This window comes from Leiobunum rupestre, chromosome 11, assembly GCF_980474605.1.
Source record: "Leiobunum rupestre chromosome 11, qqLeiRupe1.1.hap1, whole genome shotgun sequence".
NCBI lineage: Eukaryota > Metazoa > Arthropoda > Arachnida > Opiliones > Sclerosomatidae > Leiobunum > Leiobunum rupestre.
In genome coordinates this window covers 19,683,378-19,707,852 of record NC_143394.1, presented here as the reverse complement: position 1 = coordinate 19,707,852, position 24,475 = coordinate 19,683,378, and the positions used below count along the sequence as shown (strand labels likewise).

The 24,475-nt window shown below is 37.1% G+C and overlaps 1 protein-coding gene across 3 annotated transcripts in view; it reads left to right on the top strand.

The window, feature by feature from the left end:
- Positions 1–261: 261 nt before the first annotated feature.
- The window catches only part of Ih (hyperpolarization activated cyclic nucleotide gated potassium channel Ih), a 93,844-nt gene continuing 69,630 nt past the window's right edge, over positions 262–24,475 (top strand). Inside the window, exons 1-2 of one of the 3 annotated variants that reach the window (XM_090162509.1) lie at positions 262–528; positions 21,898–22,005. In XM_090162509.1, the coding sequence (XP_090018635.1) occupies positions 371–528; positions 21,898–22,005 (266 nt within the window). In that variant the 5' untranslated portion in view covers positions 262–370. The remainder of the gene's footprint in view (positions 529–21,897; positions 22,006–24,475) is intronic. The other 2 variants (XM_090162510.1, XM_090162511.1) reach the window with 2 other exon arrangements.

Genomic DNA, 24,475 nt, shown 5'->3' with positions numbered 1-24,475 from the left:
GGCACAATTTCACAAAAGAGAATAGTGCGCCCTTCTTATATACCCAGTAATATAGCAACATGTCCGATTTGAACGTTCCAAAGAGAAACCCTAGCGGCAGGCGAACGAAATGCGAGAGGAGCTCTCTAACTTTCCAGCTCGTAAAGTTAACGCGGGACGGAGGCGCGACCTGCCGGCCGAAATCGGCAACTAGAGAGGCAGCGTTTGGCTCGTCTCAATCGGACTTTTCTATCGCATCGCGAGAGCGTGTGTCGTACCTCGGGATTTCTACCCTCTCGATAAACCTTCAATTTGGTGGTGTTGTTTTCCTCGGGCCCGTGCGTTTCCCCCGTTTTCGTATGGGCGCGGCTGGCCCTACGGGGGCTACCGCATGTGCCCGTGCCTTATTTGGCCCCGTGGCTGTGCGGCGTCATCACCGCTGGGCTATGGCCCCATCATTAGCTCGGCTCCGTCCCAATCTTCGCGACAACTTCGGAGTTCGCCGTTAAGTGCTTATCAACGTACTATGTCCACACGTCGTGTTTCTGGGTAAGGTTCGAGACCGGTTTTCTAGTATTGCTTGGTCTCGTTTACTCGTTTATGTCCTGTTGCTAGAATAATAGGCTGAATGGAATGTCTGTAGAAAGCGTACGTTGCTAGCGGCACACGCTGTAGTTTATCTCAATAGTGGCGAGATTAATCGTCGTCGCGAGTCCGCTGGTGCAAAGCCGCTTCATAATTGATTCATTGTCACGCGATTTATAACATTGGCAGCGGCGCTTCCACTTTGAGGGATTTTATCCCTTTTTAGGGATTTTCCGACCTAAAAGGGATTTTATTTTGGAAGAGAGGGAAAAAGGGAAAAGTAAGGGATTTTTTTCGAAAATGAAGGGTTTTGGGAACTTTCCTAATTTTCGCTAGAAATATTTTGGTCAAGTACTTTAAATACCGCGCGTCTACCTTTATTCGAATCCACGAATGAAATTATCTCGGATTCGGAAGTGTGTCATAGATTTTGAAATATTTTTAAGAATTTTTTTTTCTTTATATAAGGCCTAAAAATTATAAATCTTATTGTTTTAGTTCAAGAATTGTGAAAGGAATAAAAAGGGATTTATTAGAACCGACAGAGGGAGAAATGAGAGTGTCCAAGTGGAAGCACTGATGAGTATTTATATAGTTGGCGAGATGCGCCTTGGATTTGCAGTTCACTTTTAGTCTGTTATGAAGAGATTAGCTTCTACATTAAAACGCGAATGAAGAGCATAGCCCTTTGGCGCGCAGTCTGCAAGACGTAGGCGTTCAACTTCTTCATACACCTTTTTGTTTGCATGGAGATCGGTAAAGTTTCAACACTTAACGATAAGTTCATTTAAGGTCCCCGTAAGTCAGACTCCAATTTACCATAAAATTAATGTTTATAAAAATGTTGATTGCCGCGATACTAGCTAGATTTAACTGGAAGCTTTGCAGTGTTCTGTGTGAGATTAAAACGAACTAAAGTTATTAGTAACAAAAGAATACTACAACAAAATCTGATCCTTACCGCCAAAGTAAAATTATGTTACAAGAAAAATATCAAAATCTTAGCTGTTCGAAGTAATTGTTAAGCCTTGTCCTTCTTCCTAAAAACTGGCCGGTTATGTTTTATACGACTAAGCTTGATTTCAAATATATAATAGCGTATAAAAGTTAGTCTATTAGTAAGCTAAATATTTTTCATACAAAATTTTTGCCACAAACTTCACCGGTTTTGGTATTAATTGGACTAAATCTCTCCTCCACTTTCAAAATCGTGGTACCAAATGAGCCCGCCAGGAGGAGTAGAATATCCTTGCCATTTTTGTATAGGGCGTCTGCAATCCAACTAAATTGCTTTTGATTCGGAACTTACGGGCCTGGTGATTTTTCATGATTGCATTGACACTTGAAAAAGCAATTTTCTCCTGTTCATCTAACGTTTTAAACAATTTCATTTTACTTTCAATATTTGATTAGTTATTACAAAATAAAGTCAACAATAGTTGATTCTGAAATATAATATCGACAAATACATGTACAAAAGAGTTAATTTTATGGGCGCGCGCTCTTGATATATTAGTAGATTGTGGCTCGCGCGATTGTGCACGCGCGTTGAAAATGAAAAATAATGCGCGTGCTCAAATACTTTAACCATACAACAGAAAGTAACCAAATCATGTGACCACCGATCTTTTTCGGAATCACCTATTGGAACTAAACTATGACAATAGACGTGTCAAGTGCGCTCTAGAAAACGCGTAGGAGTGTAGACGTAGCTTTATTACGCGCAGACTGTTTAAATTTCCATTCTTCCTCAGAATAAATAAATACGTGTATGTTAGCGCAAGTAGCTAGTAATGTTAAAATATAATATGAAACCACAACTACAGCCTTTGTTTTCACAAGTCTGATCGTAAAATGCTTATTTAGCTAATGTCCATTGGTAGTATTTTAATATAATATAACAGGGTTGCCACGTTACCTGGAAAACGTGGAATTCCTGGAAAAGTCGGGGAATTTGAATATGGGTAAAAAACTCAGGGAATTTTACAAATTAGTCTAAGAGTCAGGGAAATGTCAGGGAATTTAATTTCGGTTGCAAATAGGTAACTATTACTAAAATATAGGTTAAACAAAAACAAAATCTTGGCACAATATAAGTCAGGAAAAATCTCAGGAGATGATCAGGGAAAACTGTGGCAACCCTGTGTAATATAATATAAAATATTTTATGGAATTTGCATACTTCAATATGGACTTATACAATTGATGGTGAATCTATCTTTATTCCACTTCATGAATTTGTTAAAAACTTTAAATTTAAAGAGATTTTCAAATTGCTCAATCGTTTTTTGTCGTGACAGAATTTATACAGAGAAGAGATATTAAATCCATACGTTCGAACGCGATAGGAACACGCGTAAAGATAGTTCGTTGATTTATGCATCACAAATAAAATTAGATAAATGAAGCAGGACCCTAATAAAATATTTGCATTTCTTATTTGGAACCTTTACATCGAGGCCTCGTTAATAGACAGGTTAAGCTAACGAAGGAAAACGTGTACGGGAAAACTTGTAGGAGTATGGACGTAGCTTTATCGTCTACACTCCTACACGTTTTCGATGGGTGGCTTAACCTGTCTATTGTTTTGTGGGGAAAATATATCAATTAAGATTTTTAGTTGATGGATATCTCACTAGGTGCCGCTAGTTGGTTTGAATTTTGCGTTTCATCAGGTTTTATCATCAAGGCAAGTTTTATTTTACCTCCGTGGGGTGGCGGAGTGGTTAGCACTTTCGCCTCGCAGCGAAAGGAGCCAGGTTCGATCCCAGCTTGAGGCAAAGGGTGAAAACTCGGAACAACTTCTGCGTTGAGTTTGCAAGTTATCTCCCCCACTGGTTAAAGGGGACTACCCCATAGCTCTTCGGTCTCCCCTTTCATAAAAACTTGTTGAGGTTAACGTTAATAGTTATTGTAGGGAGCTGTTGGCTTGAAGGGCTTGCCACCACCCTCCTACGCATTGTAGCCCGGGCACCTGAAGTAATGGCTTTAAAAGTCTCTTGATGACTTAGGCCTAAGGTGGTTTCCTTGGGTATTAGCCTATCTGATTTTTATTATTATTTAACCTTGATTGTCGTACTTCTGGTGATTATGTCACTTCTGTTTGAGTTTTAAATTGGCGCTTCCTGCTCGAGACAGCTTTTAATCGATGGCTTCTTGAAACGGGGGGGGGAGGCAGGGGGATGGGAGGACAAGGACTCCTTAGAGTTACTAAATATAGCCCTAATACCTTCTGTCTTCGGCAAACCCGCATTTTTAATACCCCGAATTTTTAATGAGCTACTAAAATTGTAGGCGCTGCTCTTAATTAAGTCGCGTATTAGCCGCGTGTTTCTTTTCAATTATGAAATTTGGCCATAATTTGAATTTACACCTTTAAGTAACTTGACCCTCCCCGTAGATGGCGATAGTAGTCGCCCTACCCCGTAAATTAACTTCCCCCTGAACATCGGCGCTAGGCGTGCGGAACACTTCTACAGGCGCCAGTTGGCCAAATTTAGACCGAAGTATCGTAAACCAAGTGTTGTACTACACCTGACAATGTAAAATATACTTTATAAATATATTTTTTCTGATGAAATAGTTTTAAAAATAATGATAATAACAAACTATATTTTCGTTTATCAAAGCTGCAATTGTTAAGGAAGGATTAATTTATTTAATTTAAAATATGACAATATTTCACATTTTCTAATTGCAAATATTAAAATTTCAAATAGGAAATGTGTAACTTAATTTTGTAGTTTCATTTAGTTGATTTTCACATGGATTTTAGGATTTTATTTCGTACTTTTTCGTTAGGTTTCCTTGGTTTACATCCACAAGTATTGCGTTATTTTTTTTGAGGAATTCCTACTTTTTACTCCTTATGCTTTAGTTATTTTGTAAAACTTGGATTTCCCAATTTTTTTCATCACACACAAGGATTTCATAATTTTTTCATCAGATTTTCTTGGATTTCAAGCACAAGGATTTCGTCATTCTTTCACCAGATTTCCTTGGTTCTCCTTCACAAGGATTTCCCATTATTTTTATAAGATTTTCTTGGATTTCATCCACAAGGATTTCGTCATTTTTTCATCAGATTTTCTTGGTTTTCATCCACAAGGATTTCGTCATTATTTCACCAGATTTTCTTGGTTTTCATCCACAAGGATTTCGTGATTCTTTCACCAGATTTTCTTGGATTTCATCCACAAGGATTTCGTCATTCTTTCACCAGATTTTCTTGGTTTTCATCCACAAGGATTTCGTCATTCTTTCACCAGATTTTCTTGGTTTTCATCCAAAAGGATTTCGTGATTCTTTCACCAGATTTTCTTGGATTTCATCCACAAGGATTTCGTCATTCTTTCACCAGATTTTCTTGGTTTTCATCCACAAGGATTTCGTGATTCTTTCATCAGATTTCTTTGGTTCTCATTCACAAGGATTTCCCATTTTTTTCATCAGATTTCCTTGGTTCTCCTTCACAAGGATTTCCCATTATTTTTATAAGATTTTCTTGGATTTCAAGCACAAGGATTTCGTCATTCTTTCACCAGATTTCCTTGGTTCTCCTTCACAAGGATTTCCCATTATTTTTATAAGATTTTCTTGGATTTCAAGCACAAGGATTTCGTCATTCTTTCACCAGATTTCCTTGGTTCTCCTTCACAAGGATTTCCCATTATTTTTATAAGATTTTCTTGGATTTCATCCACAAGGATTTCGTCATTTTTTCATCAGATTTTCTTGGTTTTCATCCACAAGGATTTCGTGATTCTTTCATCAGATTTCTTTGGTTCTCATTCACAAGGATTTCCCATTTTTTTCATCAGATTTCCTTGGTTCTCATTCACAAGAATTTCCCGATTTTTCCCTAAGATTTTCTTGGTTTTCATCCACAAGGATTTCGTGATTCTTTCATCTGACTTCCATGGTTCTCATTCACAAGGATTTCCCATTTTTTCCATAAGATCTTGTTGCTTTTATTCCACAAGGATTTCTTCATTTAATCATCAGATTTTAATGATTTTCATCCACAAGGATTTCCTAATTTTTTTCATCAGATTTCCTTGGTTCTCATTCACAAGGATTTCCCAATTTTTCCACAAGATTTTCTTAATTTTCATCCACAAGGATTTCCCAATTTTTCCACAAGATTTTCTTAATTTTCATCCACAAGGATTTCCTTATTCTTCCATCAGATTTTCTCGATTTCATTCACAAGGATGTCGTTATTTTTTCATCTGAATTTCTTGGCTCACAAGGACTTAATGATTTTTCCATAAGATTTTCTTGGTTTTCTTCCGCAAGAATTTCGCCGGTTTTTTTTCACGAGAAGTATTAGCCTTAGGAAAGAGATATTTAAATGTATTCTAGACTTCAATGTTAATTCTTAGTAAATAAAACATCGTCGAATATAACTGTCCCAACTTGTTTTTACTTTTTTTGTGGGTTTGAACGCTCCGAAATGATTTCTTCGCTTATAAAAATGTTCTTTTGGAGGAAACACTCTGAAAAGGGATAAAGCGAAATGGTTTGCGGCTTTCGAATCTAATGAGTCCTGAATGTAGGACGAATTCTCTCCAAAAAAATCCCACGCTTTAGCAGAGAGGAATATATCTTTCATATAAAATGAGTATAAAAAAGCAACAGCTCGCCATGGGCAAAAAGAACTCCATACGGAAAAGAAGTAACTCCAAAGTGTTTCATTTAGTCCAAGTGGACCAAAAGTAGATTTGTTATTTTGTCTGATAACATATAGATCGTTTTAACCATATAAAAATCAAATTAACCATTTTGTTTTATCATCTGTAGATAATATTTAGATGAATCATAGTAAATTGTATAAAACTACAGAAATTAAACCGTTTTCTATAACTGAATTTTGTATCCGGTTTTTACCCGAGATATTACAGCAGAAGGTAACCACTAACTGAAAGTTACATTTTGGGGAATAATTTATGATTTGAATTAATAAGGTACTGAATTCTGAAGTGTAGAATGTAATTTTAATTCACAATTTCCGCGTTATAGCCTTTTTTTCAGATCAAATTTATGGGGCAAAGTATGGTAATCTTTGAACATATTTTAACGAATAAACTTTTGACGTGGGATAATGTAGAAAATATCCTTATATTTTCTTTACAAATATATGGTTACAATAGAAAGGTCCAGATTAAAATGTATCCAAAGCCGTTTCTAATAGGCGTTTTTTACCGGCTAAATACACCGCATTATGGCTTAAAATTTACCACCGACTAATATAAAATGTAAAAATTAAACTGTTGAGAGATATTACTTATATATATAAACATAAGTCACATAATATCAATAAGTATGAAACTTTCTATTAATTGAACGCTAATTTTGTTGCTGAACCTTTTTTCGACCATCATAATTTAATTCAGCTCTACCCGCAACGGAATTAAGTGAAATTATATATGTATATATTTTGCCCTGAGCATATTGGGACACTAGAGGGTCTGTGCTGGGCTACGCCTTGATTGTGCAATAACTCTGAAACGTTTTGCTGGTTGCCATACTAATTTTTTTATGTTACTTATGATATAAACAATATTAATGGTTTTAGACAACTACATTATTATTAAATAATTTTTATGTTATTATTTTTCTACTACGCAAATTTACCTTTTTAGGCGAAATTTATATAATTATAATTTATTCCACTCATAAGTTAGTTAGTCGTGAGTGACTAAATTTCAAACACAGTTTGATTTCGTGAAAATATCAGTTGCCACATTTCCCCTCTTCGTTGAGGCAGTGGGCAATTTTCCCAAATCTAGGGTAGCCAAGTTCCGCCGCTCCTACTGAAGAGGGTGGGATCTCGAGTTTATCTTTTTGAAGGGCCGAATGGTCATTTTGGAGAGAGCGCTCCGCCCAGCGTCCAAACCTCTCCTGGGAACAGCTTGGTCAGATAAATTCCTGCCACCTAGAGCCATTTCATATTTACGCGGATGTAGTGGATTAGGCAAATACACGGTGCGCTCAAATTGACGTTACTTCCACTTGCCATTCACGTTTCTTAAACCGGAAATGAGAACGAAATTAATGCTCTCAAATTATTGTTTTGGCCAGATTTGTAAAAATGCTTTTTGGGTGGTTTAAAACAACAGTTTTACTCGATTCGAATAGTTCATGAGGAATATTATAATATATATTATAATAAATATTTAATATATTATATTCTTTACACGCATTTTTTTACTATATTGTAAACTAATATAATTTCATAATAACCTTTTGAACTAATATAATTTCATAATAACCTTTTGAACTAATATAATTTCATAATAACCTTTTGAACTAATATAATTTAATAATACACTTTTTAACTAATATAATTTACTTTTTAACTATTAGGCCTATAATTTAATACTCTTTTTAATTAATATAATTTAATAATAACGTTTTGAACTAATATAATTTAATAATACACTTTTTAACTAATATAAATTACTTTTTAACTATTAGGATTATAATTTAATACACTTTTTAACTAATATAATTTAATAATACACTTTTTACCTCTCCGAGGGAACAAAGTCCCCTAGGAGGGGTTATACAACGACCGTGTCTGTCTGTGGGTCTGTGGGTGGGTCTGTGGGTCTGTGGGTCTGTCAGGCCTGCGAACGCGTTCGCATTTTCGGTGCAAAGTGTAATCACTGCGTACGCAGTTTCTCAAAGGGTTGGCAAAACCACCGTGTGACGGTGAGCGTTAACGGATGCATTTGCGGTTTGGTTTGGATGGTGTTTTTTCGCTCACCGTCGTGACGGTTTGGTGTATTACGTTTTTGTAATGTTTATGCGTAGGTTGTGATTGTTGAGTTTGTTGTGTTTTGATGGTTGTGCATGTTGAGTCTGTTGCGTTTATATGGGCGTTTTCTCTCCAACTTCTTCTTAATGACTTTGGGACGGACCGAGTGCTGAGTGTAATGCTACCTCTCAACGTCCAATGGCAGGGTTTCCACCAGTTGTACACGGTATTCGTCTTAGTATCAATTTGCGATCGCATCGGGTGGGATTTGAACACTAGACCTCCTGATTGACAGGCGGACGTTCTACCACAGAACCACCGACACTTGTTACGCCGTATTGAAAATTAGACCTTCAACTTTATCGGAAGCGTATTTAATAGAGTACGAAATTTTGGTTTAATTGAAATAGAATTGAAATTGAAATTATTGCATCGAAGAAATTCTAATTTAGCGTTTCTCTATTGATTAAAAACAAATGCGCCACCCAGGTCGAGCGCTCTACCACAGAACCACCGATAGCTGCTTAGATTCACTGAAATTAAGACAGGCATCGTAAGCATAATAGGTAATAAAGTCTTTTTTTATTAATGAATTTATGAAGGCCTAATCTGGTTTTTTTTAAAGGTTAAATCTTGTTTTAGCGCAGTCAGCCGAGATTAGAGGGTTAAAGGGTAGACCCTGTGGGTGGTCCACTTTGTTAGTTTTTTTGTTATTTATTTACGGGTGTTCTTAACGACCTATATATAGTTGTGTTAATTCAAAGGAGATAATTTAACGTTAATTGCTTTAAGAGCTGGCGGTTAGTCAAGTGGCTCTCTGTGCTTTGTTGATGGTAAGGTTTTTGCTTCTAGTAAATATATTTGGTGTGGATATTTGGATATCTACGATTTCTAACGCAGTCAATGATTTCTTGGGTGTGCGAGTCATTATATGATATTGGAAATTGGACGGCATTGGTCTTTTTCATGCGGTATGTGTCACAACGTCAACTGGAAGTTGAAATAAAATGAGCGTTAAAGATGCGGCAAGTATTTCGTAAGCGAGAAAAATACAAATACCATCTGTAGATGTTTCTTTCATTAAAATTTGCTTAGTATTATATTTAACTGATAAACATGTACTGTAAAAAGGGTTAAATTCAATTGTGCATTGTTTTAGTGAATCTAACTCGCTGTTGTAACTACTTAATTTATAATATTCTGAATAAATTAACTCGATTGTTTCGTCTCAATTATTTAAATTAAAATTAAAATTTTACACCGGGCAGGGTTTGAACCGAGAATACGTTTTTCGTAAATAACTCTGAATTGCGGAGATATCTTTGGGGGTCGTATCGAGAAATTAATACCACTAGGGACCATACTTCCGAGGAGAGGTATATTTGGCTTGCCAACTTGTTAATTTATGTAATCTAATAATACACTTTTTAATTTATGTAATCTAATAATACACTTTTTAATTTATGTAATCTAATAATACACTTTTTAATATATGTAATCTAATAATGCACTTTTTAATTTATGTAATCTAATAATACACTTTTTAACTAATATAATTTAATAAACTTTTAAACTAATGTCATTTAAAAATAAGCTTTTTAACTAATAAAATTTAATTTAATAATACACATTTTAACTAATATAATTTAATTTAATAATACACTTTTTAACTAATATGATTCAATAATACACTTTAACTAATATATTTTAATAAACTTTTAAACTAATACAATTTAATAGCATTTTAGAAAAATAATTTTAGAAATGGTGTAAAAAATGGGTTTCATTTGTTAGAATTTAATGGCATAATCTTTTAATATGTCAGTTTTAAATTTTAACTATTTTTAATTATCTTAGTTAACAATTAAGTCTTAGTTATTATGGCTACTACTTTTTTATTTGTTGGCAGTTGCTTGTGTTTCAAAAACTCTTTACGTTAAAGTCTTGGGTTAGATAAGGTTAGAGCAAGTTTGGTTGGGTTTGGTTGAGTTTCGTGAGGTTAAGTTTAGTTAAATTTGGTTACGTTAAGTTTTAGGATAGTTCATTTGGAGTTGAATTGAGTTTCAACATAAAAACAGTAAATATAACACTTCCTATTGTTTTAATACTAATTTTCTGACCGAACCTTTTTGCGACACTGACACTCTCGCCCAGCTCTTACTTGGACTTGCAACTGAACTTGATTCCGCAATAATCCCGAAAATAACTTCGGCGATAATGCTTGCTTATCGTCATTCTTAATACCCAAGGCACCACCTTAGGCCCAAGTCATCGAGCGACTTTTAAAGTCTTTTTAATTCAGGTGGCCGGGTTAGAATGCGTAGGAGGGTGGTGGCAAGCCCTGCAAGCCACGCGAGCCAACAGCTCCCTACACTAACTATTACCGTTAACCTCAACAAATTTTTATGGAAGGGGAAACTGAAGAGCTCGGGAGGAAACCCCTTAAGCCAGTGGGGAGAGAACTTGCAAACTCAACGCACACCTATTTTTATCACTTCAAAACTATTAATGCTATAGCTGAGCGGCCATCTTGATTGCAATCTACCTCTTCTTTCCTGTTAGAAAAGCGTCTAGTTGGCGAGACTGGAAAAAAGGTTTTCGATAATTCTCGAGCGATCTTAACGCACCCTTCATCAGTATTCTTAGAATCTTCTTAGCCGCTGGGCAGCGTATAGATAGCCAGTACAAGTTATAAAATTCGTAGAGCTTAGCAATTATTATTTAGAACTAGTACCGCAAGGGATTAAAATCTCATAACTTTTCCTGGAAACGGGGTCGATCGGAAATCCCTTTAGATACGCTTGAAGCTGTAATCGGTGCTGACAAATGTTTCGATTCCATTATAAATTATTTAAATGAGTGCATTTTCGTCGTACATGGAAAACGATGAATCGTTGCATTATTTAGTTGTTATAATTTATTCATTTTTGATTCCAAAGGGTGTAGAGTTTCCACTTTGAAGTTTAGCGCGTTTGTTGCTTGGTTTGAAAGGGTCTATGTGTTTTGCTAAGAGCTGATTCCTTCAAAATAAGATTTTAAATTTTCAATAGTTTGCATTGGGCGCTATTGGTTTATTATTATATTTCATACCACTTTCAGCAAGAAAGTTGCTTTATTGCAATCATTAGCATTAATATCCCATTGTTGCTTTTAAAGACATGGGAAGTAGATTATTTTCGAACTGTAGCTCTAGCCTTTATTATCGAACTAAAGTTGTAGCCTTTATTATCAAACTGTAGCTGTAGCCTTTATTATCGAGCTGAAGTTGTAGTCTTTATTATCGTTTTGAAGTTGTAGTTTTATTATCGAGCTGTAACTGTAGCCTTTATTATCGAACTAGAGTTGTAGCCTGTATTATCGAGCTGAAGTTGTATTCTTTATCATCGAGCTGAAGCTGTAGCCTTTATTATCGTTTTGAAGTTGTAGTTTTATTATCGAGCTGTAGCTGTAGCCTTTATTATCGAACTAGAGTTGTAGTCTGTATTATCGAGCTGAAGTTGTATTCTTTATCATCGAGCTGAAGTTGTAGCCTTTATTATCGTTTTGAAGTTGTAGTTTTATTATCGAGCTGAAGTTGTAGTTTTATTTTCAAACTGTAGCTGTAGTAGACAATTATTCAGTATTTATTTACCATGGTTTTTAAATGGTTTAAAACCATAACAATATTATATTATATTCAAGGCATTTTAATACCGTAGCAAAGCAATTTTTCAACCGTAGACTTTCTTGTACCATTACATCTTTAAATTTGAATTTTAAACAATTATAACAGTAGATGCATACGGCAGTAGACTTTGTTTTAGAACTATTTTTACGTGGACAATATTTTAGAGCAATAGACTTCAATTTCTAATCATAATGGAACCGAAAACATTGGAATCATAAAAATAGATTTCATTTTTAAATGTTTTATTTTTCTCCATCCGTAGACTTGTTTCCGAACGACCTTTGAGCTTTGATCCGTTTTCTTTGGAAACTCTGCTAAAAGCAATGAGTAATTTTTTAAATATTTCTAGCATGTATACATCACAAAAATATGAAAACAACAATTTTTCCATTGATATTGAGCTCTCCGGCAGTAGAGGTCCCTTTAAGCCTTGGCGTCATTTTCATTGGTAGCCGATTAATCCTCTTAAATTCTCGCGTGTGTTGGTGGCAATTCTCCAAAGCGTGAGGTCTCGCTTTTAATATTGTATATGTCGCGTGTCTCTGGGTTCGTTCTCCAAATACAAATTAGACAGGCGCTAATTGAAACGCAATTTTCGGCAAATTCACACGTGTAGTTACTTTACGTTATTCACGCGGTCAAAACAAAAAGCTGGAACAGACGACGGCTTATTTTAAAACTACAAAATAACGCGTTAGCTGCTTTTTTCTTAAGCCTTGGCTTTCTGACTTTGGGAATTTAGGTTTGCTATGAATTTAATCGTAATAAGTTAGTTATTTATTTATGCCGTTAAAGGGGTGTTCTGACTATACAACTTTTAAATAGCATCAAGTTTGTCCAACTAATTTATAACGAAATACACATTGTGAACGCAAATGTTAGTACAATTTTTGAAAAAACGAATACTCAATGTTTTTAAAGAGGTGTTAAGCTAAGCTAATAAGCTAATACTCCAAAATGTATCCGTAGTTCTGTGGTAGAACGCTCACCAGTCGTGCAGAAGGGTTCGGGTTCGAATACTAACGCAAATTGAAAAAAATTATACTACACCCAATGACAAAAAGAGGGCCCTTTTGGAAATAGTTTATAGCTAATTCCAAGAAACTGCGAACGCAGTGATTACACTTTCCCCCGAGAAACTGCAAACGTAGTGATTACATTTTGCCCCGAAAATGCGTACGCGTTCGCAGCCCAGACAGACAGACAGACACGGTGATTGTAAAACCCCTTCTAGGGGACATAATCCCCTCGGAGAGGTAAAAATGTAGCATAATCTAGTTTTAAAAAAATCCCCATGTTCCGCTGGCGTAAAAGTCCAAAGTTACTTGCTTCAGTGTCACTTACAAGGAGACATCCCGAAGTGTAACCCACCAATTTGGTTCAAACTCGGGGGATTGGTAGACCTTCATGTAACTTGAAAAATGCTAAAGGGAATTTATTCAATGGGCAACCGTTTTGCCATGGCAACAAAAAATGTTTTTGACAACAACAAATGGAAATTTTCCCATTGAAAATAACATGGCATTCTGACCGATTCCTAGGACCCCCCTGTGAAAATTTTTAACAAATTTCAAAATTTCGAAAAAGCCAAAAATAGAAAAAATAGATAAACATTTACAAAAATAACATCAAAACTGATCAACTTTTGATCAATGTGAGGTCAAAATCCCATGTTATTTTCAACGGGAAAATTTAACGGCAAAACGGTTGCCCATTGAATAAATTCCCTTTAGGATTTTTCAAGTTACATGAAGGTCTACCAATCCCCCGAGTTTGATCCAAATCGGTGGGTTACACTTCGGGATGTCTAATTGTTAGTTTTCCTAACACCACCTTTGAAGCGACAGTTGCCCAAGCTTCTGGTAAAGCTGGTTAGCTTCTGAGAACAGCTTGTTTGGTCAAGATACGTTTAATTTTTATTTTCTTAGCGGTTTAATTGTCCTTAAGCCTAGGTTTAAAAGTAAACCAGATGGTGTAGGAGGTTTATCGTTCGACGTTACGCGGAAGACGCGCGCCTGTTCGTCTGACCTTAAACAACAATCGGCTCTGACTTAATTCGCTCTGTTAAAATGCGCTATCAAATCGAGGCGGGCCTTGGTCTCATTCCTGATGCGGATCATGTGCGTGATTCGTACGCGTTTCCCATTGTTTATCGTTCCATCGTGCGATATCCGAGTCATTAAGAGCACTGGGTTAAAGAGCTCAGTTGTACCTTTCCAACGCCTACAAGCTGGACATGACCTGGTCACGCGTATCAGCTGTCACGAAAGCCCATTCGAATTCGGTACAAGGTTGTGAGAACAAGTTAACCACACGATTTTTAGATGTCAAGGAAACAATGACAATTTGCCTTTATTTGTTTAATTATGTTAATTAATTATTTCATTATTTCGCGAGAAAGTAGCTTACTCTTCGAGCATGACGGAAAATTGTAAGTAACGCTAAAATTCGTCTCAACATAGGTTGACTTGCTTTCAAGACTGACTACATGAGCGCACGAACCACAAAATCTTTAAAAGGACTGACAACTAAGCGGAATGCGTGTTTTACAGAATTTGCCAGTGCAAATGAACTAGAATCTTAGTTTTGCCCTTTATTCGCGAGAGATAAAGCAGTGGAGCCCCTAGATCCTTTGTCCATGGTAAATTAGTGACGTTAATTAATGTTAATCCCATATTTACTAGGAAAAGCACCCTGATTAGACGCTAATCCAGCCCGAGCGCGACCGCCACCGTGGTTGGTTTCTGGTTATTCCTAGTAGGGTTTATACTCGCGTCACTTTTGCGTCGAGTTTTCCGGAGTTCGTGAATTCGCGGGACGCAAAAAAGTGACAACGCTTTTTATCGTCACGGGGTTTTTAAGCAGTGAAAACGAAGCCTTTTCGCGTCGACTTTGATGAATGGTGCGGGGCCGTAACCCCAACTTATCAGGAGAAAAGCGAAGGCCCATTCCTAAACGAGTTGTCTATTGGCATCCATTCTTGGAGAATGTCCGTCGGGAAGCGGTTGGGTGCCTTTGGACGCCGCTCTACTCGTACCCTGAGGGGAACTTGTGACCGACCAAACCCCTGATCGATGCCTTTTTATTTCAATGACTAACTGGACAATTGCTGCGGCTCTGGTCAAAAAAAACCTCACTCTTCTCTAAATGTATGGGCGCTGTTACTCGGACTGATAATTTTTTCCATACTAAAATGGATGTGTAAGATTTAAATTTGGTTTTAAGTTACTTTTTTTAACACTAGGGGCGCCTCTTTTTGGGTATAATATCAATTCTACGTGACTTAACAAATAGCTATTAGAAATTATTTCGACTAATCAGTATAGACTTTTGCTAATTCTGACTTAAATAGGTTCGTTAAAGCTCCAGCTTATCACAAGATAGTTTAACTTTAAAATTGCGTAGGAAAGTAGAAGGTTTTCATCTTAGACTTTTCTTTATTTTATAATAGCGGTTGAAATAGCGATATCGGTAAATATATCGGTTTTCCGTTATCGTCTTAATCGGTTTATAGATTCAGCTCGAATTCTGCCCACTCTGGTTTATATTTCATTATCTTCAAACATTCAATTTCAATTACAGAAAAGCCCTTAATACTGCCATGTATACGAACCATTTCATAGTAGAAAAAATTGACCACACCAATTTCTAGTGTAACGGCAAATCAAACTATTGGCGAAAAGTACTCTCCCAAAATAACTAAAAACGTTGATTTGCAATTAGCCTTTTCAGTTTACATAGAGCCACGTAGTGGCAAATGCAAGAAGCTCATAAACTGCTGGATTTTCGTCTGCTAAGCTGACGTTTTATTGAAAAATCGTCTGCTTAGCAGATGAAAATCCTGCAGTTCATGAGCTACTTGAATTTGGCACTACGTGGCTCTATGTAAACTGAAAAGGCTAATTATAACCCAATTAAGTCTAACTTATAACGGTACCCACCTTATACTGCCTATCTGTTTGTTTTCCGATTATGGTAGTATAAGAAGTTCTATAGAAGTAATACTATAAAACCTAGACTTAATATTTAAGGTAAATGTTCATGATTTATAATTATTAAATATTATTAAATTATTAAATATCATTTAATAAATTGAATAATTTTGGCTACAATACCATTGAAATATCTATAAAATTGAACTATTCCCCAGCCTTGTCTCGAACAGAAGCATTTCGTTTCTGTTTGCACCGTCTTCCTCGTTAACTACCGAAGGTTGAAAGGGTCATTGTAAGGGTCCATTCCTTAATAGAGCTGAAAAAGGGACGCTTTCAGTCGTTTTGAGTTTGGGTAATGACGTTGCTCCGAGGCGCAAGAGCTCCTTAGAAAGAACTAGGTTCGGATTGAGCGCATTTGGACGCCAATCAGCCTCGGGACCTCAACGACCTCTCCGAAACAAGAGACCCCGATCGGTAACGCTCCAACAAGCATTTTTCGCCGTCGTATAGAAACGCGTTTCATGGAGGGCTTGGACGGGAGCGATGGAGCGTAACGTAAGGCGCTCTCACTGTTCCAGAATGCCACCGAGGCTAATTAAATTGAAAGCTTCCACAATGAGCCGAGACCCTTTTCACTAAGAAGCTCTCCGTTCGAGAAACTCGACAACAAGTGTCGTTTAAGACGCGAAATATCAATTAAAGCGACCGTTAAAGCTTCTATCGCTCCTTTGGTAATGAAACCAGGCCAGTTTCCTCGACGCGAGAGTCTCTTAGACGCGTAAATAGCCAAGTAGGCAGCAACGAGTTTACTTTGATTAAGCCAACGCGACGTTTGGGTTTTGAACTTCAATGAAGCTTCACTACTGAAATACTTTTGCCCTCAAAGGAATTTTAAAGCGAAACTAGGCTTGGGAAATAAGAAGCAGTTTATTAACTATTTGAATCAGTTTACTTACTTTACTAAACTGGTAGAGTTTCAGTCTTTGTGTCCAAATAGAGGTTAAAAACGTAAAAATACGTGTAGAAAATACTCAAGAATATCAGATAATTTCGAGCATGGAGAGGCAGTAGAACAATTTCAACGTTCACCGCGATGCCAATGGGTTATATTATGTGGACGTGATGGCGTGAAAACCAACCAAGAGTTGGTGGGTCCCCCTTTTGGAAACGTGATCATCAGCCCAATTCTCCGGCTAACTTCACGGTGGAGCGTTTAACCTATTCCATTACGTGATAGAATATCAGGCCATTTCTAGTCATTTCTTACGCCTAACACGTGTAGACCTAGAAGTCATTATACTCGAAATCACGGTTACCTTCGACCACTATCAAAGGCGGGGGAGGTTCGGCCACCGCCGGAAATGTAGTTCACTATGTGCAATATTATTAGATTAGAGTTAGGTGAAATTTATTGTCGGCCACTAATACGAATTTTGTAAAAAAATAGTATTTTCTCAGAAATATTTTCCCATTTAAAATTGAATTTAAAGTAACCCAACCACCGTTATTCGTATTAGTATCCGCTTCTCTATTTAAAAAAATCATGGCAACCCTGTTTCAAAAGATTTTACAACTAAGGACTAAAGATTGGACAAAAAATGGATAATTTTTCTACGTAAATGAACATGATGATTTTTCCGCGCGAGCTTGAGTGCAAAGCCCGTAAGTTGCGAGATATGGTTTTTTTCCGTGTGCTCTCATTTGAAAATTGCGTTTTTCAATAACGGAAGACGACTAAGGACATCTATTGATCAGATAATGAAGTTACTCGGATGTTTATTAATGTTAAATGCCCACCACTTTAGTTGTCTCGGGTATCATTGATTTCGAGTATAGGCTTAACGAATTTCTGGTAAAAGCCCGAGAGTAATATCGAATTCTTAACATCTTTAATAAATATATTTTCCTAGTGAACGAATTATTTTTTATTTGTTGTTTTTTTTTTGGTAGGGGATGGTGGACCCTGGCGTAAGGGGGGTAGGGATGTTGGGGGTCGTAATTTATAGTCCAGTAGGCGATCCAGAAGTCAACTGCTGCGCACATGCGCCGTTTAATCGATTACGAAATGTCCAGGAAGTTTTCTTCTACATTTTTTATTGTTCTTTGTGCCTCTACATATTGGAGAAAGTAGAGGAGCTCTATATTTAGTATGACCGTCTGAAAACGGTCACTGGCCCCGATCGATCAGTACGCGCTTCACTCTGGTACGTAGCACGTACCTCACCAGCTTACTCTAACAGCGCTGTCAATCTAGCGCGTCTAGACGGACTGACTAGGTTCGGAACGGGGCAGGAGAGGGAATTAGCCAATCACAGATCTTGCCGTCACTATTTCGTCATTTGCTATACGTTTTCTGTTGCAAATCTGTTTGCTTTGATATTTTGATATCGGTAATAGTATGTTTCTATATTTAACATTATAGATTTTAACCAAAGCTGGTCGAATGGCTGTGCATTATAAAATTTAACCTTATAACTCGCACTAACGTACCTTCCGTTATGATATGTATCAATATGCAGATTATTTAAAAACTTTACTAGCTTAGAATTCAATATTTTGGTCCCGATTTGAAATAACATAATTCTGCACTACTGCCATCTCTCGTAAATTTTTCGACCCAAGTTTTAGCAGAGACGGTTTCCAAAGTCCTGAAAGTTTTTAAAAGGTCGCAGCGACATCTGCGTAGCAGTCAAACTAAAACGCAATTTAAACCAATTCTTAAAACTAACAATCTTAACATTTTTAAAGTATAAAATTATCGAACGTTGGCAACCATGAAAATCTAAAAATAGCAATGACAATAACACGCTCGCCAATAATAAAATCGTTCGGTTTCAATTTTTATTTTGAATTATTGACTACGATTTCCCCCAAGGATTTCTTTTTTTAACGCACCAAACATTATACTTATCGGTATAAATATTCTATAATATCCCCAATATTTCGACCACTAGGTGGCGTCTTTAAACTTTAACATTTTCGTAGCCTACGTTATATCACCCCGTCTAACTTTTATTATCGTCATCGCCTCCTTTTTCGCGACGGCCTATCACTCCAAAACCATTCCCCCTCCTGTCACACTTCCCCCAACCCACTCTTCTCTAAGCCTCGGCCATTAATAATGAAAAAAAAAAAAAACAATCTTTGTAGAGCCGGCAGGGCGCGCCAAATGCGGGGGAGGCAGCGACTGGGTTTAATAACAACTGTCCGCCGAGAGACCTCTCGTTTTTGCGTCTCAGGTCGAAGCGGGCAACGATTGATAATGTATTCTGTCTCAGAGATTCAATGAAGCGGCCATGCTTTTTCCCTAACGCTTAACTGTATTGAGCCAACTTCCAGATGTCTTCCACACTGTCTCCACGTCTACCGCGTCGCCGGGTATAATTTAGTCGCGTTATCGCTAAAAGACGGATGCTTTCGCGTGAATACTACGGGAGTTTAAAAGCGATTTTCAAGTGTTTATCGAAGGAAAGGTTGCCATTTAAACTAATTGTCTAAATTAGCGTAGTGTGATAGATACGCACGTAAGCTTGGCATGTTTCCGCATGATTGTGTCTATTCTAGCACTGTTTCGTCTATTTTTGTAAAGCTGGAGATGTGATTTTTATTTGGCGGGTTTGACTAACGAGGAGACTACCCGAGGTGATAATCAACGATTTTCGTGAAACTAGGCGGGTATGTAGACCTTATGGTAACATGAAATTTCACCAAGGGAAAAGTTGCAATGGACATTAGATTCGCCATGGCAACCGAAAATGTTTTTGACAACACGGTACGTATATTTTCTCATTGAAAATAACATGGGAATCTGAGCGCTTCTAAGGGTACCCCCTGTGAAAATTTTCAAAACCAAAAAAATAGATCAAGTTTGACAAATGAAATTAATTTTATGATATTTTGATGAATTTTGGTCAATTTGATAAAATTTGATCAGAATCTGTAAAAATGGAGAAAAGCGAAATATAATATACCAACTAATCGCCAAATCGACGGTAATAAATAATTTTATCAAAATTAATAAAATAGAATTTAGTTGTTTGAATTTGATCAAAATTAATAATTTTAATTAGAATTATTATTATTATTATTTATAAGTGCTCAGATTCCCATGTCATTTTCGATGGGAAAATATACATACTGTGTTGTCAAAAACATTTTCGGTTGCCATGGCAAAACTAATGCCCATTGCAACTTTTCCCTGGGTGAAATTTTTGGTTACCATAAGGTCTACGTACCCACCTAGTTTCAACAAAATCGGTGATTATCACCTCGGGTAGTCTCCTCGTAAGTGGCGTCACGTAAATAGTCACGGACTGGTACTATTTGCGTGACACGCCATTGGCCATATCCGTCTACCTCGCACTGTGATCACGGCAAAGGGTTAGCCTTGACGCCACCACGGCTTAAGTGAGTGTAACCACAATGCATCTTTGCCAACGCTTTGTAATTTTCACGATTGATACACCAACCGCTTCGCTAAGGTATGACGTCACTCTGTGATGGCTCACTTTCGACTAATTTCGCCGCAAGGTGGCGGTTTTTGGCAATATGTTTAGACCATTGTGTTGGGAATTTTAATCTAGAGGTCCAATCAAAACGTCGAATTTCAGTATTTCGCGAAACAAGTTTCTTAAAAATAAGAATACTGCCGTCTGCTCCCAAACGACGAGAAAACTTTATCATTCTACCCGTGACGCCGTCTATCTCTCAATGGTTCGTTCAAATAAGACGCGTTTTCCGGCAAAAATATTTTTTGTCTTCAAAAATAATGGATGGTGCCACGGGTCATATGATAACGTTTTCTCGTCATTTTAGAGGAGACGGCACATTTGTAATTTTAAAAAACTTGTTTCGCGGGGAGCAGATTTGATTGGATCTCTAGATTAATATTCCCAATTCAATGGTTTACACTCGCTTTCAGGTCCGACATCCTCTATGTATAGTCTGCTATGAAGGCGGTGTCTTAATATATTTATTCGAAAAAAAAACAGAAATTTATTGTTTACGATTGGGTGACATTATTTAATCCTGTTTTATCTGAAGTATATAAAATATTTCTTACGTGAGAAGTATCCATCTAAGCCACAAAAACGAAACATGCACCTTCCAATGGGCGCGAATTTCTCGCCTGTATTACTCCACATGAGGGTGTAAAATGTAGAAATTAAACTGCTTAGTGATATGTAATTAATTAATAACCATATTTTCCCCATCTAATAGTCTTAGAATGTATTTCCCTCCCACTATTTTAAATTCCAAAAGGAATTTCGAAAAATCATCATGAGCTCGCGAAGATACATGTTTCAAGCGAATAGCATTAGCCGCTATGGGAAGGTACTACTTCTCACAAAATGAGATATTATAAACTTCTGGCTTTATATACGTTAAGTTTTTGGCAGTATGTTGGAAGCAACCAATGGCCGTATTGCCAAAAATCAGCACTTTTAAAATATTTAAAATCCCCTAAACTACCAGTACAATCATTATCTCCAGCCTGCATTTGTCATGAAATTAAGTTACACGCGTTGAACGTGAAAGTGTAAGCTTCCACGACGCTATTTTATAAGTTCCGCTAACGTCTAGCAAAATATATGTTCACGTTCAACGCTAATCTCTGAATAAATGGTTTCCTCCGCAAGTAGTTTCCAAATAAAGGGCCACACTGGTTGAAAATTACGTAGCTCCTCCTCGTGATAGCAAATCTGGCGAATCATATTAAGGGATTTTCAAGCCCTATTTCCGGATTATCTAAATTGGAAACGACAATGTCACCCTTTAAATGCCACTTAATTGGAAATGCGGAGGAAAACAGCTTACAATTTTGGTCAATGAGTTCAATTGAATTCGAATAGTCTTTAAAATTGTCGGAGTCCGAAATCTATCCCCGTTTCGAGCTAAGTCGAAACTAGCGCGAAATTGCGTCGGTGTCGGTGTGTACAAGGCTGGCGTCTTTGCTTTTATTTTGGCAGCCCACATCGCAAAGCGGGCCGAGTACAGACCCAGAAATCCGAGCCTGCCTTGCCTCACCTCGAAGATGGAGACGCCACGACGGGTGGCCCCCACAACGAACGCAATTGGTACGTCTCATTGTCACCCTACATCATTATCATCGAACCCAACCATCAACCTCTCTCACTAAGGACTTCAAACTAATCAGAAGCACGACCACAAATACTCATCGCAAAGGCCACGAGTGCCGCCTAAAGCCTCATTTTCATGCTCGCTGGTAGCGGGTAAAATCGTCAAAATCCGCTTCAGCTACACACTTTTTCACTTTCCGCGTCGATCTGTTTCAAACAGATATTTTAGCTTTATTTTCACGCTTGCGAGTGGCGGAAGCTAATTTTGACGATTTTTATCCGCTACCAGCGAGCATGAAAATGGGGCTTAAGGCGTAGAAATGCCCTTGTAGAAACCTTACAAAGCCAATAAGTCGAATACGACGCTACTCAGTCTATATATACCCTGTTTAGCGCTCATTTCGGCCCAAAGAAAAATGCACCGAAACTGCACGGTCTTAATATCTTTTGGTTGTACAGTCTCGGACAAAAGTTTCTGGACACTTTTTCTAAAACCGTTTATAGAAGAAAGTCGAATGATGCCTTTTTGGAAAGATAGAATAGGTGTTTCTGTATAATACGTTAGGTCACGTGTAAATGTTTTTTCAACGTCACTAGCTACAGAAGATAGAGAGCACGCGCTGCAGTCGATAAAGCTTTTGGAATTTGAAGTGCCAATAAAGTACTAAAAAGCTTAAGCTCGTGACGCGAAGAAAAACATTTTATTCTTTTAATTTTTATTGTTTTATTTTTCGGAAACACCTATTCCCTTTTCCAAAGATCGAATATTTCAACTAATAATAGCTATATTTTTTAATTTATATAAATTTATTTCAATTGGCAAATTGTAGTATAAGAATTCGAAAATAAACTAATATATATATATATATCTCTCATCCTAAAAATGACCGCCTTAAACTGGACGATCTCGAATAGACGATCCGGACCATCAAAATGGCGATAACTTAAATTTTAAATTTAAACACCCCTAGAGTATGGACGCTAAGAACTTAAATTACATTGGCTAACTAATTTAGGATAGTGTATCCCCTGACGTCACAGCTTCGTCTACTCGGCAGATGTTCGTCTGCTTCAGGCAGTAACGTCATCACCAGAAACCGTCCGTTTCGCAAAAAAAAAAAAAATCGTTAAGATACGCTACATTGTCCGACGAAAAGGAAACTCGAGTTTATTGTTCTCAATTTTTCTTCCATTTTTTTGGCCCCATTTAGGAACGGTTCTTTTTAGCGCACGGTATTTTATCGAATTGACTTTCGACTACTTGGAAGTTATAAAATCATTCGGGGTTTATTATTTTGTTTGGCTTGTAGCGAGATATTGGTGGGCTGGTCAGTACGGACTAGGAACACCATTAGGGAAATCTTTAATAGGCTTAGCGAGCTAAATTTAGTATCAGTCACGTGGGTCTTTTTGTTCGATTTGGGTGAATATAACCTTTACTGGGAAAACGTTTACCTTCGAATTCGCTAACTTGTGGCCTTTAGCCGGAGTAATTCCAAATCGATGATCTTCGGAAGGTGTCTTCGCCGTGGTTCTCTAAAAACCTTCTCTTTCTCCGTCAAAAGTAGGCATTTCATTTTTCGCGTCGCGATTGTTCGAGAGAGGTGGCCCAATTCCAGTGTCCCTTTTTTCTGGCTCAACCCGCCAACCGGCTCCGGTACTGGGTCAAGACTTAGATAAACTGGAGATTTTGTTTTTTTTCCTCCGGGGATTTCGCCCCCCCCCCCTTTTGGTTTCAATCTTTCAGGCGGCGTGATTGGTTCGAAGACGTAAAGTACTGGCTCAACCGGTTTCAATAAACCGTCGATATTTATGTCCTCCGAGTTAAGTCCTGCAGATTATTTTCATTTTCCTTGCGCGAGATATTTTGGCCTTTTGTCCTTATACCGAGTGCCTTCAGTTTTTCTCCTTACTAGAGTACGTTCAGTTTTTGTCCTTATTAGAGCACCTTTTGTTTTTGTCCTTACTAGAGAACATTTTGTTTTTCTCCTTACTAGAGGACGTTAAGTTTTTGTCCTTACTAGAGAACTTTTGTTTTGGTCCTTACTAGAGTACGTCGGGCTTTTTCTCCTTACTAGAGTACCTTCGGCTTTTTCTCCTTACTAGAGTACCTTTGGTTTTTTTTGCACTTACTCAGATTATTTTCTTTGTACTCTCTTGAGCACATTCGGTTATTGTTTTAACTTGGATTATTTTATTTGCCGTCAAATTAGTATTTTTCGTGTTTACTACAGAATAACTAGATTTTCGTATTTATTTTAGACTTAATTTGAGAATTTTAGTATTTATTTTAGACTTTACTTGATTACTTTCCTCTATTTCGACCTACTTGAGAACCTTCTTATGTCTTTTAAATTTTATCCTGAACCTTTTTATTCATTTTCAACCTAATCTTGAACGTTGCTATTTCAGTTTTGCTTGATTGGTAGCGCATCTCATTTTAATTTTGAAAGGCGGGTCATCGTAG